Source organism: Setaria italica, chromosome IX, assembly GCF_000263155.2.
Source record: "Setaria italica strain Yugu1 chromosome IX, Setaria_italica_v2.0, whole genome shotgun sequence".
Taxonomy (NCBI): Eukaryota; Viridiplantae; Streptophyta; class Magnoliopsida; order Poales; family Poaceae; genus Setaria; species Setaria italica.
In genome coordinates, this window is record NC_028458.1 from 8,720,910 (window position 1) to 8,733,391 (window position 12,482).

Below are 12,482 nucleotides of genomic sequence, written 5' to 3' on the forward strand. Positions count from 1 at the left end.
GGGCCTGCCTGCCGCGCGCTCCTCGCCGTTAACCCCCAACGGGCAACGGCGGTCGGTGCCCCGGTGCGCGTGCGGCCGAGCAGAGCGGATCCACGAGTATGACGGGCCGGATAGCGCCGGTGGGTCGTTCTCGGAGGAGGAGAGGCGCGCGCGTGGGCGAGTGACGGCCCGCTCCCCAAACGCAAGCAACGTGCACAGGCTGCGGGCCGCGCGAGCGGCGGACTGCGGCGTGCGTGGTTGAGGCCCAAATTCAGGCGACCGTCCGGTCCGGACGTCCGGTCTAGGGCTGTAAAAACAAAAAAGCGCTCGAGGCCCGTGAACGGATCGTGTTCGGTTCGTTTTAGGTTTTCAAGATCGGCTAAACGAGCTAAGCTCAAGTCTAACTCAAAACTCGTTAACTTTTCGAGCTTGAGATCCAAAGCTCGCTTGTGCACTACGATTAATTATGACCTATAAGGTGTATACGTATATATACTTTAATTTTAACGTTTACAAGTAATGCAATGACTCTAGTCCAATTACTATATAGACTTTTTTTATTTATGTTTATGAATGATATAAATCTCAAGGATCGTGAATTGCTCGTGGTTGACTCGCTATAAGCTCAACTCGAGATTGCCTCGAATCATAAATGAGCCAAGCTTGAGCCTACCTCTAAGCTCGGATGGTTTTGAGGCTCCGCTCGTTGCTCTAACAAGCTCAAGCTTGAGGCGAGGGTCAAACGTGCGCGGCCGTGCGCTGTCGTGCCGCGGCGCACGCAGCGGCGGCCTTTCCAACCAGCAGCGGCTCATCATTCAGGGGCGTAATGTAAAAGTCCGAATCCGAAGGACACAACATCCGCCGTCGAAGAAAAACGCCGTTTGCTCCGCCCAAACGGCCGGCTCCGGCGGCGCCGTCCGTACAGAACCGCCAAACGGAGATGGCCGACGCTTACGTGAAACCTGCCCCAGACGGCTCCCATCCAGCCGCGATGATTTCTTGGCGTGCTTGAGCACTCATCATCATTCTGTAGGCTGTACGGGTTGGTTCGGTGCTCGCCTAGTGGCCTGCTTGGCTCTTCCGACGCCCGCAAGAGCCGCACCGCACCCGGCCGCATGTGGCCTTTCTTTTTTAATTGATTATCCTTTCCCTGGCGCATGAGTGCCAAGTTGACAACACGTTTTGGCAGGGCGCGGAAGTGTGCGCGATCATGCTTCCGTTCACGTACCCGCAGACGCGGACAGGTTTGACAAAAACTGCATCAACTCTTGGAATTTTTGGCGTTCTAGGGTGTTAAAGTTTAACACCTATCACATCGGATGTTTGGATACTAATTAGAAGTATTAAACATAGGCTAATTACAAAACTAATTGCACTGATGGAGTATAATTCGCGAGACGAATCTATTAAGCCTAATTAGTCCATGATTTGACAATGTGGTGCTACAGTAACAATTTGCTAATGATGGATTAATTAGGCTTAATAGATTCGTCTCGCGAATTAGCACAGGGTTCTGCAATTAGTTTTATAATTAGCTCATGTTTAGTCCACCGAATTAGTATCCGAATATCCGATGTGACACTGTTAAAGTTTAACACCTCGTATCCAAATACCCGTCGAGATTATGGAACTAGATTAACGGATCTTCGTTGACGCCTAATAATACAGTAAAGGACAGATACGACATTATATATACCTCTCCTACAACAAGGTTCCAGGAATCACTCAACCAACAGTAACCAGCCCATTTGACAAACGGACGGGATGCGTTTTAAATCAAGAGTAAAATGCATGGGCGGCCCGTAAACTTGTGCGACCGTGTCATCTAGTTCTGAAACTTCTAAAATGCAGAATAAAGTTCCCAAACTTGCTAATTGTCCCGTGTACGTCCAAATCTCTCGAACTTCCATTAATATGCCTACATGGCATGCTCCCTGCACGGTGACCCGCATGTCAGCTCTACCACGCTTCTCTATCCATTCTCTCTATCTCCTTGTCCACGAGTCCACCGGCGGTCCTCTCCCCGGCGACGGGGAAGACCAGCACGAGCTGGACCTCAACCCGTGCGGCCGGAGTTGGACCGCACCCTCGCCCGCATCCTTGGCTACGGCCCCGCTGGCGTGCCCATCGCCCGCCCCCTCGTCTTCATACCGCGGCAAGCTCATCATCGCTATGGACTGCGACATCGGCGTCGCGGGCTCACGGCGTGCACGGCGTCGCCAAGGCTAGCCCACCAGCGGGCAAGTTTCCTTGAGGCACGCCGCCACTTTTCCAGAGTTCGAGGTGCGCCGCTCGGGCTTGACCCGGCCCGGCCTGCCACTGCGTCGCGGAGCTCGCTGGATGGTGGACGCCTCCGGAGGAGCAATGGGCGGCGCGTGGATCCCCTCCTCTGCCGATGCTGCTCGGAGCCGCCATCGCCTCCGCTGCTGTGCTTGGAGCCGCCGTCCCCACTCCCGCCACGCCACTTGGTGCCACCCCCGCCCCCTCTGTTGCATGCTGCAGCCACTTAGGCACTCAGCCATGGCCGCTCAGCTGTCAGCACCTACGTGCTCTATACCTAGCAGTTGATTGGATTGGATTAGCATGCGGAGCAGAGAGTTGCGGTAGTAGATTTGGTGCTTGCCTTGCCTGCGTCATAAATTGAAGCATGAAGCATGCAGGTGATGCCCAGCGCGAGCTGGCGGCGGTGGCGGCTAGCATGGCTGCGCCCTGCGCGAGCGGACAAGGCTGAGGATGCGGGCGGACGGCGGCGGCTCGTGCCTTGCTCCAGCGGACTGGGGCCCAAGGTTGCGGCCAACTAACGCGAGCGGACGGCGGCGGCGCGAGCAGACGGCAAACGACGGACGCGGCCTAGCACGAGTGGACGGCGATGACGGTCTGGCCCAGCGCGAGCGGTTGCGACGCATGCAGCGACGAGGGAAAATGGCGTCGTGGCAGGTTGATGAGCGGGCCCCACGTGTGGATCCACGTCATCGCGGGGTCAGGCGTATTAATGGAAGTTCTGAAGCTTTGGACCTATATGGGACAATTAGCAATTTGGGGACTTCAATCTGTGTTTTAGAAGCTTGGAAACCTAAATGACACAAGTTTAGGAACGTGCATTTTACTCTTAAATCAATGATGTGCTCTACTAAACAAAGCCAAGTTATTAGATCTGGATCTAATTAAGCACACATGTTGCTACCAACTCCATGTGTGAACTCTATACACTAGTTGTTGGCTTGTTGCAGCGCCATTTTGTTGTACAGGTAGCATCACACTCTTGCTGTCTTGCGCCGCTGTTTTTATTGTTTTTTTAATACGCAGGAGAGCTACATATCTTTGCATTAAGAAGAAAAAAATTAGAATAAAATTATTATAATGCCGGCTGTCCGGGCACACGCACACGGTTAAGATCTAGGAGCTGTATTACAGAATGAAAAAACAACAACAACTTGATGTGAAAAACTGTCAATGCTAATATGTTTAGCGCCGGCTTCCATCCATAGCTGAGCCTGATGGAGAATGGTCGTAGTCAGATGCGCAGCTGATTGAGCTGGCGATCTGCTAAAGACTCTATCGTTTTTTTTTTCTTTCCAGATAGTCCAGGAGATCAAGATGAACATGAATCTAGTCCTTTCTTCTTTTAGTCCTTTCTTCTTTTGCTTGGACATTCCCCATCTCATCTGCATCCACCAGTCTGTTACTGTCAGGCCGGGATGCCGCCGTTTTGTTATATCTCGGCATCTCGCGGCACTGGCAACAACGACAATCGGGTGTCACCATTGACAATTTGACACTATTAAAAGCTTGGAAAAGGGCAATATATGGAGGTGCACATGAAAACGCTGTGTTAAGCACAAGAACCTTGAAGTCAAACTTAGGGGGTGTTTGTTTCTTTAGTCACTCATAAAATTTCTGTCACATCCATGTTTAGATACTAATTAGGAGTATTAAATATAGACTAATTATAAAACTAATTGCACAGATGGAGACTAATTTGCGAGACGAATCTATTAAGCCTAATTAGTCCATGATTTGACAATGTGATGCTACAGTAAACATGTGTTAATGATATATTAATTAGACTTAATAGATTCATCTCGTGAATTAGCCTCCATCTGTGTAATTAGTTTTATAATTAGCTTATGTTTAGTCCTTCTAATTAGCCTCCGAATATTCGATATGATATAAATTTTAATCCGGACTAAAGATCCAAACGCCGCCTTACTGTCAGTTTGGACGGGATCCATGGAAAAATTGGTCAACCACTGACTAGTCGTTTTAAAAATTCAGTAAGCACGATACTTCTATTTTTTTATTCATTGTAGCTCAAAACGATGTTTCGCAGCACGATTTATGATTCATTATGTTTGGTGTGGTAGAAAAACCAGCTATTAGCTTTAACAATTGTAGACGGGTCTTTCTCATAAAAAATAAAATATTCTTTTCGTTTTATGTTTTTTCTGAAACAATTGGCACCACAAAATTCCGTATAATTCTGCAAAATCAAAGTTAACTAAAAAATGGACTGAATAACTACAGTGCTCATTTATTCAGTTAAATTACCAAAACCTATGGCCTACTAGAATATAACGTGAAATTCTGTTTGATTGTAGCACTCAATGCTGAAATTGCTCACTACTTCCAGTCAGAAGTAAGCTTACAATATGGTACTCTACTGTAGCCTTTTAATACTGCAAGTCTGCAACATCCTTGCGGGACCTAAAAGGCTAAAACGCCCCTCCCTTTTCCTGGGCAGAATGTTCTTTGGAACCTTTAACTACTTTAAGATTTATCCAGCACTTACTGGTTCATGGTTATCTCAACGAACCTATAACAAGAAAGATTCATCCAGCACTTGCTGTTTCTTTTGCTCTCCGAACCATTAACAAGCACGACAAGATCCATCCAGCATCTTCCGGCCGTTCAGTGGCTGGTGTGCAATATTTGACTGCAAATATCTTCATGAACGGACAGGAACTGAACAAACCATCCTCAGCTGTCCTGAAGGCTTCACTTGCTTGGTTTTGGATTCACGCCATTCGATGCGCCGTGTCGCGCGTGGGAGTTTGCCACCACCGGCCTGGCCACATGAACGGCATGGGAAAACAGCAGCCTTGGCAGTGATCCAGTCACCCTTGGGACCGAGACGGAATCGCAAGAAAACAAGGAGGCGCGCATGATGATCAGAGTATCTGACTGCCTGCTTTTTTGTTTGTTTTTTCTGTTCAGTCCGGGCAGCTGCTGCGACTCTCCACGGCCCCGAAGAGCTCACCACCCCCCGCCTCCTCCCATCCACCCAAGAGCTCACCTCCTCCGTCCTCTCGCACCTTATCTTACTCGTTTAAATACCCGCGCTTCTTCTCTTGGGAAGAGAGAAAGGGTAGACCTAGAGAGAGAGAGAGGAGAGAGAGAGAGGGAAGGGAGGATGGCTCTGCTGCCGTGCCAGAGCCTGCCCGGCATTGGCTGCGGCAGCATCGCCCTGGCACGAGCGAGGGTGCAGCAATGTCTGGCAGCGGCGTCACACGCGCCCTTTCTGCCTCCACTCCTGCGCGCCAATGGCGGCGGCAGGACGGGCCGTTCCCCTGCCTCCGTTAAGGCTGGCAATGCGATAGGCTTCGGCCGGCGGAGACGGAGGGACCTGCGCGTCGTCGTCGCGGAGGCGAGCGCGGCGGCGGCGGCCAAGGTCACCACGGCGTCGCCTGGCGGCGTCAGCATCAGCGACGTGCTCTGGCCTTCCGCTGGTGAGTTCCAAACTTCGGTGAGATTTTTGCCATGGCTGACTGGTCATGGCCGCGTCCTCCCTGGCTTTGCTGGCTCGCCTTGTCTGAAGCTACGAGCACTTGAGCAGCCGAGCTGCCAGATGATGACAATTACTCATCCCAAATTACTATTCATTTTGGTTTTTCCAGATACTATATATCTAGACGTAATATATATCTAAGTGGATAGCAAAAGTTATATATTAAAAAAGTTAAAACAAATAATTTGGGACGGAGGGAGTATTTCTTGCATATTTTTTTTCTTCTGAAAAGAAGTATTTCTTGCATATTGACAAAGTACTAGAGGTTTCATGGTTCTAAGAACTGAGTTTATGGAAGAGAAGGCCTCCCTTCTGACGCTCTATTTTCTTCTGCGCAAATGTTGATTTGATGCAGGAGCATTCTTGGCCATGGCAGTACTGGGGAAAATGGACCAGATGGTGGCGTTCAAGGGAGTCTCCTTGACGATTGCGCCCCTTGGAGCGGTCTGCTGCGTGCTTTTCAGCGCTCCAGACTCGCCTGCAGCCAAGGTTCATGTGGACACACATTTTAAATACAGTTAGGCAATATTTATACTTGTGACGCTACTAGGAACCTAGGAAGAAGTTGTTCGCCTTGGGGGACCACGATAACGCTTGAATGTTAAAAAGATGCTATGTTTGAAATCAGCTTAGCCCTTTCATATTTTTCTTTTGAAAAAGTGTGTTATCCTTTTCCGAATATTTGGTATGATGATAGATACAGTACATAAATGACCCCCATGCACTTTTCTCACATTTTTTTAAAATTCTTCAAATAATCCTCTAATTTCCTAAATTTATAAAAAAGGATATTCCACTAACAATCACTTGGGCATATCTGATTAACCATGATTGATTTAAAGGTAACCGAATGTAAACGAGGAAAAGCAAAGATAAAATTAACCGAAGAGTGGCAGACTTAAGAAGGTGGTAAAGGCAAAGCACTGAGATCTAGCCGCGAAAGCAGAATTTCTACTTAAAAGCATATAGCAAGTAACAGTAATTTTAGCAACAAGGCCTTCATCATGTATTGCTAAAGGGACTTTTTTTGCTCATCAAGAACTCAACTTCAAGCAATACAAGTGTTATTAAAACACATGCTTCGTTGAGGTGTGTAGATTTCCAGCACAGTAAAATGGCATTGTTTACATACTACTTACACTTAGCCTTCCATTTGAGACGATTCGAGATTTCAGAAACTTGAAGCACCCTCTTACAGCAAATCAAATGCTCCTGAATTCATCTATGATAATCAATATTAGCATTTCAACTGATTCGCGACTTGCGACTGTACAAACATGTATCTACTCTTATGACGAACCAAAAGTTCTTGTGCTTCATCTATACTAACACAGGTGGTAAAAACTTGCAGAAATACAATATGTTCGTCGCCCAGATTGGTTGTGCAGCATTAGGCGTATTAGCCCTTTCGTTGTTTGGGCCAGGCTGGTTAGCAAGAGGTGCAGCTCTTTCTGCCTGCATAGCATTCATGACCATCACAGGCGCTTCACATCCTCCAGGTAAAACTACGATGAGAAATATGCAGTCTGGTTGTGTTGCCCAACTGTTTGTATTTTATCTGTGGCTTCCTGAACTCTTGTTTTAACTGCTGCTTATATCTGAATTCTTGCAGCTGCAAGCTTGCCCCTCTTATTTATTGATGGCCCGAAGTTTCACAATTTGCAATTTTGGTATGCACTTTTTCCTGGAGCTGCAGGCTGCGCCGTCCTTTGCTTGATTGTAAGTAAATTGGACCTTACAGCTTCCTGAAAGAACAGAAGGTTTAGTGCATACAAAAACAGAACATTGAACCTTATGCCACAATTTTTTGCAGCAAGAGGTGGTGGTTTACCTAAAGAAGAACTTCAAGTTTTGATTCAAGCAGCATGACTTGATGGCTTCTTGTGGCAGTGATTCTACTAATTATTCAATCATGTACCATAAATTACATGACCTGCATTTGCAAGAAGATGAGAAAAATGTAGGCTTACTGTCACTTGGTTAAAGAAGAAAGAAGACCTTCCTTGATACTTTGTACTGATCAAAGTGCAGGGTACAAACGTAGGCTTACTGTCACTTGGTTAAAGAAGAAAGAAGACCTTCCTTGATACTTTGTACTGATCAAAGTGCAGGGTACAAACGTGAAGACATACCAATCTCTCATTGAATGAAGTCTGACAACTGTACACACTGAATTCCTGACCTCTTTTTTTTGGTAATATCAGTCATGTACTGTAATTGTACAAATCTAAATAATCAGGAATACTTCATGATAACCTCTGGCTATCTGAAGGGAGATCAGTTGTTCTAGAACAGAGTTGCAGTTGCATGAACAGTACCCATAATTACAGTATTGTTGATCCAGACCGAGTACAACTCTGACTAACAATCAGAAAAAGGTTAAATTGAAAATGAATTTAGTAATGGGATGTAAATGCAAGGGCATAACACACACAAAACGAAGAATCTTTGAAAAACTTACAGATAAGGATGTAGCTACAAACTATGAATCACATTGCACTTGTCAAATACTGGCTGACTACCTTATAAACATTGCTAAGCAGGCCTTTTACAAATCAAGAAAAGACTACCTAGCTATCTGTGTCATTATACATCCCAGCCATCACCTCGGCTGTTAAAGAACCTTTTCGAAGTTAAATTCCCATAGATTCCTGAAAATATAGAAAGGCACTTGCTCCTAATATGGTAATGTGCCTGTGTGTTTCGACTAATGGCCACTCCTGAGAACTTAGACATGTCAATTGCCCAAGCTGGTTTTACATACTCCACTGTGCTCATCGAGCTTGCATTTGCAAACAAGAAATTTAGGAGAACATCCTCACAATTAAAGAAATTATCAACAATCTGCCTTCCTATCTCAGCCTCTTTGCTCCAGTACCTCTTAAAGGCCAGCTCATGGTCCATAAATGCTGCTCCTGTTAGTATGATGTTATAACCTCCTTGTTGTCGAACATACCTCTCATTGCGGTATTCCAGAGGCCTGCCCTCAGCAAGGCGTGGATAGTAACCAACAATCCTATCAGGGTGCTCCCTCCAAACCTTGAATCCACGCTCTAAGTCATCACACGTCATCATGATATCATCATCAAGCTCCATAACAGCTCTCGTCTTAATTTCTTTGTCTATGTTAAATCTGTTGTTCAGTGTGTTCTTATTTTCAACTCTGATCCTAACAGGTACCATCGACTTCAATTCACCTTGCGATGGGGGTCGACCTTTGTTCCAGACCACTACAATCTCCCTCACTGATGCACATTTGGAGTAATGCTCCACAAACATCTTCAGATTCCAAAGTCGGGCATCATATGTCATGGTCAACAATGTGAACTGTGAGTAACTGCCCTTAACAGGATATGGATCTTCTGCACCATTGCCACCAAAGATGTAGTGAGTCCCAAAACAGGTTAGGATTACTAATATCAATATTATTACAGCTATATAAATTCTGCCTTTCCCGGCTCTGTAATTAATTCTTCCACCAATAAGAGATCCCAACTTGTTAACATTGCATACAAGCAAACCAAATTTATGGCACAGAAAGACCTGCTTCTCGATATTGAAGGTGTCTCTCCGTTTCTCAGTATGTGGTAAATACCATCTGAGTGGTAAGATGCACTTTATTGCACCAATAAGCGCACCAAGAAGCAGAACTACAATGGAAGCAACACCATAAAACATGTAGCCTATAGTCAGGCGATGAACCGAGTCACCTGAGGGCACTTTGTCTCCATCCATTACTCCAATCCAAAGCTGCCCTAATGGAAGCTGCTGGATATCAAGGTGATGGGACCTCGCCCCATCCCATGCATTTCGGCCCTTGAGGGGTTTATCAAGAACAAATGGGACCGCAACTTCCTTGTATAGATTTACTGTCAGGACTTCAACTTTGAACACTTTGATACTATAGCAAGATCCACCACCACGGTCTTTACCTATGCGATAAAGATTGCCATTGTAAATGAATGGCCTGCCTCCATTTCTGGCACTCGGCCTGTTGTCATTATTATTATGAACTGGATTCTGCTTGTGTGGGTTCCATGGACCAAGAGGAGAGCTGCTATACCAAATACAGAGTCCTCTCTGCTTCGAGCCATAAGAACTTATATCTGATCCAAGAAGCCAATAGGTACCCTGGAAATTTACGATGACTGAATCTACAAGTGGCCTCTCCAGAAGGACTTTTTCTAATTTCCACTTAAGGGGAAAATCCACGGCGTAATACAACATAAGGTTCCCTTTTTTGCTGCTTTCAGGCATCATGTATGTCTGTGAAGTAAAGCAAAGGAAAAGGAAAATGAAGAAAGATGCAAGAAGAATTAGAACAGGAGCTTATCTCTCCAGAATCAATAATGCACACTATTCTCCAACATATCAATAAGCATTTACCTTGTTTTCGTAGCTAAACACGTAAGGATAAGAAAGGTGCCACTCCTCATCCAATACTACACCCAGCTGCTGCCATGTTGCACCGGCGTCTTTGCTAATGGCAGCAGCAATGTTCCCTTGTGATGTAACAGGGTCTTTCATCTCGAAAAACATATAAATGGCATCCCCCTAAACACATCATAGTTTTGCATTCATCAGGAGTCAGGAGAAACTGCAAACTGCTATTTTGAAACTACAACAGAGCATCAGAATCATGACATTGCGCTAAGGTAATCTTGAATTCCTGATTACGAAGTCAATACTTCATGACAGTCCCGTATCTGCATGGTAAATTCCTCCCAATAAAGTGCTAAGACTAGGAAAGCCAGCAAAGCTCCAAACCTGGATGAAGAGAAAGGGGTTGGCGACGAAGCTGCTGGGAAATCCAGCCCCCTCCAAGTCCGCGCACGTCACCACTGGGTTCGCCACCGGCCACGCCGCTCCACCGCCGCTGGAGATCCCCCACTGCGGCCACAAAAACCAAGTTAAACAGAACCACCACGAGGGGAGGGGGAACGGGATTAACTCGGGGGGCAGGGGGGTGCTGGTTACGTGTTCGATGGGCTTGAGGGAGAAGGGGGAGTCCCCGAGGAATACGCCGGCCGACCAGGAGCCCTCGGCGTCGGGGCGGCACCGGCGGGTGGCCGGAGGGTGCGGGAAGTGGGGGAAGGCGGCGCGGGAGTAGGCGAGCGCTGCGAGAACGAGGAACGTCAGCGCCGCGGCGAGGTAGGCGGGCGCGGAGGGCGCTGGAGGCTGGCGGCGGCGATGAGCTCCCGCCGCCGTCGCCGGCAGCGGGGGTGACGACTGCATCGGCGGCGGTTAGAGAAGAGAGATCGCCACGTGCGCCTCGCTCTCTCTCTCTCTCTCTCTCTTAAACCCAACAGGCCTTTGGTACACAATGGTGACTTTGGGCCCTCTGTGGAGTCGCACACAGTTCGAACTTGCGCAAGGACGGGCCTGCTGAATTGCGAGTTGACGAGTTATTGTTTTGGCCCAGCCGTCCGGCCGTAAACAATATTGTCTTGAGCATGATGAACATGCTTTTTGGCCCAGCCGCCGAGGCCTGCTGCTGCTTTGACCGTGTTGGTAAATGGTAACCAGGGTTTTATCTCTTCATCTGAGCTCAATGTTTTTTTGGAACCAGATCTGCGCTTACCGTGTCACATTAATAACCAAAACATATTTCGATTCAAAAAAAAAAATTTAACCAAAACATATTCATCAGCAGCCAGCTAGCAACAGCCCAGGACACACTGCAGCTCCACATAATACAGCACTTTAGAACAATAAACTGTAGTGAGATCAGCTAGAACAAAATTTAAAAGTATTGGCAGTACTACTTATCTAAAAACAACTACGCCATCTTTATTTCGTTGGAAGAAACGTATGTTAGCACTAGGCTTTTGGATACTGACTGCATTTTGAAATCATCGGCCCAGGTGGCAACGCCATTTATCAGTTAGCATTTTTGGGCGAAGTTTATGCAGAGGTACTACAAATACAAAAGATGATTCATTCATCGGCACTTGTTTACAATATTAATTGTTACAGATAGTAGTATAGATGTCACTGTCTGCAAATGCTAAAGTTGTGCGATATCGGTCTGCTAAAGCAAAAACAATGTAACTTGATTCATCTCTTCCATCATGCTATCCCCCCTCCACCTCAGAAATACACGACCGGCTATTGTCGAACACCTCGTGGGTAAACACGTTGCGGAAAAAAATTCGGTGCAGGAGGACTGCAAAGAGCCCTCCGTGCAGCCCTGCCTCGATTTCTGCCGCATGGCCACAAAGCGGATTGGACGCGCGCCTGAGGAGAAAGTAGGAAGTAGGAACGGCTTGCATGCTCATACGGCTTGGCTAACTCAGCGCGTAGCCGCCGCGGCGCTGCCGCACAGAAAGCTCGATTGGCTTGACCGGAGCGCCGCCGGCGCACAGGAGGCTCGACTCGCGCGCCAATTTGCTAGATGATTCACCTCGTGATTTGGCAGCTCTCAGCAGGCCAGACTAGCGATCGCTTGAATCCATTTTAATCCAGTGCAAACAAAATCTCTCTGAATCTACGTTCTACAATTTGACCCAAACTCATTCAGTTCTGAAGCTCTTTCAGTTGTGAAGTTCATTCAGTTTGGTAATGGCATTCTAGGCCGTTGAAGCTTATTATTCTGAAGCTCATTCAGTTCTGAAGTTCGGTAGTGGCATTCTAGGCCGAGCTCATTCTATGTTTACTGTTTGTGCCTGCCTCTATGCAAAGTAATGCTTCCCAACCTACAATTGCTTGAGCGGAGCTG

At 47.0% G+C, this 12,482-nt stretch overlaps 2 protein-coding genes across 2 annotated transcripts; one reads left to right on the forward strand and one right to left on the reverse strand.

The window, feature by feature from the left end:
• The first annotated feature begins 5,319 nt into the window (after positions 1 to 5,319).
• Positions 5,320 to 8,078, forward strand: LOC101786036. The gene is made up of 5 exons (XM_004982100.3): positions 5,320 to 5,705; positions 6,120 to 6,253; positions 7,116 to 7,263; positions 7,377 to 7,483; positions 7,578 to 8,078. The coding sequence occupies exons 1-5, from the start codon at positions 5,390 to 5,392 to the stop codon at positions 7,617 to 7,619; spliced, it is 747 nt and encodes a 248-aa protein (XP_004982157.2). The 5' UTR covers positions 5,320 to 5,389; the 3' UTR covers positions 7,620 to 8,078.
• A 158-nt stretch (positions 8,079 to 8,236) lies between these two features.
• On the reverse strand, positions 8,237 to 11,047 carry LOC101753809 (glycosyltransferase family protein 64 protein C5). Its single transcript, XM_004986250.4, has 4 exons — positions 10,742 to 11,047; positions 10,532 to 10,654; positions 10,151 to 10,318; positions 8,237 to 10,030 (listed from the first exon to the last, which is right to left on the reverse strand). Exons 1-4 carry the CDS (start codon positions 10,997 to 10,999, stop codon positions 8,351 to 8,353), a joined length of 2,229 nt encoding a protein of 742 aa, XP_004986307.1. The 5' UTR covers positions 11,000 to 11,047; the 3' UTR covers positions 8,237 to 8,350.
• Between the last annotated feature and the right edge of the window lie 1,435 nt (positions 11,048 to 12,482).

What these genes read in the sequence shown, in the direction of transcription:
- LOC101786036 (XM_004982100.3), top strand. Translation starts at nt 5,390, where the DNA reads ATGGCTCTGCTGCCGTGCCAGAGCCTGCCCGGCATTGGCTGCGGCAGC. An exon ending in CGTGCTCTGGCCTTCCGCTG is followed by an intron (nt 5,706 to 6,119) that starts GTGAGTTCCAAA and finishes GATTTGATGCAG; the next exon opens with GAGCATTCTTGGCCATGGCA. An exon ending in GCGCCGTCCTTTGCTTGATT is followed by an intron (nt 7,484 to 7,577) that starts GTAAGTAAATTG and finishes AATTTTTTGCAG; the next exon opens with CAAGAGGTGGTGGTTTACCT.
- LOC101753809 (XM_004986250.4), bottom strand. Translation starts at nt 10,999, where the DNA reads ATGCAGTCGTCACCCCCGCTGCCGGCGACGGCGGCGGGAGCTCATCGC. An exon ending in CCCTCAAGCCCATCGAACAC is followed by an intron (nt 10,655 to 10,741) that starts GTAACCAGCACC and finishes TTGTGGCCGCAG; the next exon opens with TGGGGGATCTCCAGCGGCGG. An exon ending in TGTTTAGCTACGAAAACAAG is followed by an intron (nt 10,031 to 10,150) that starts GTAAATGCTTAT and finishes TTTACTTCACAG; the next exon opens with ACATACATGATGCCTGAAAG.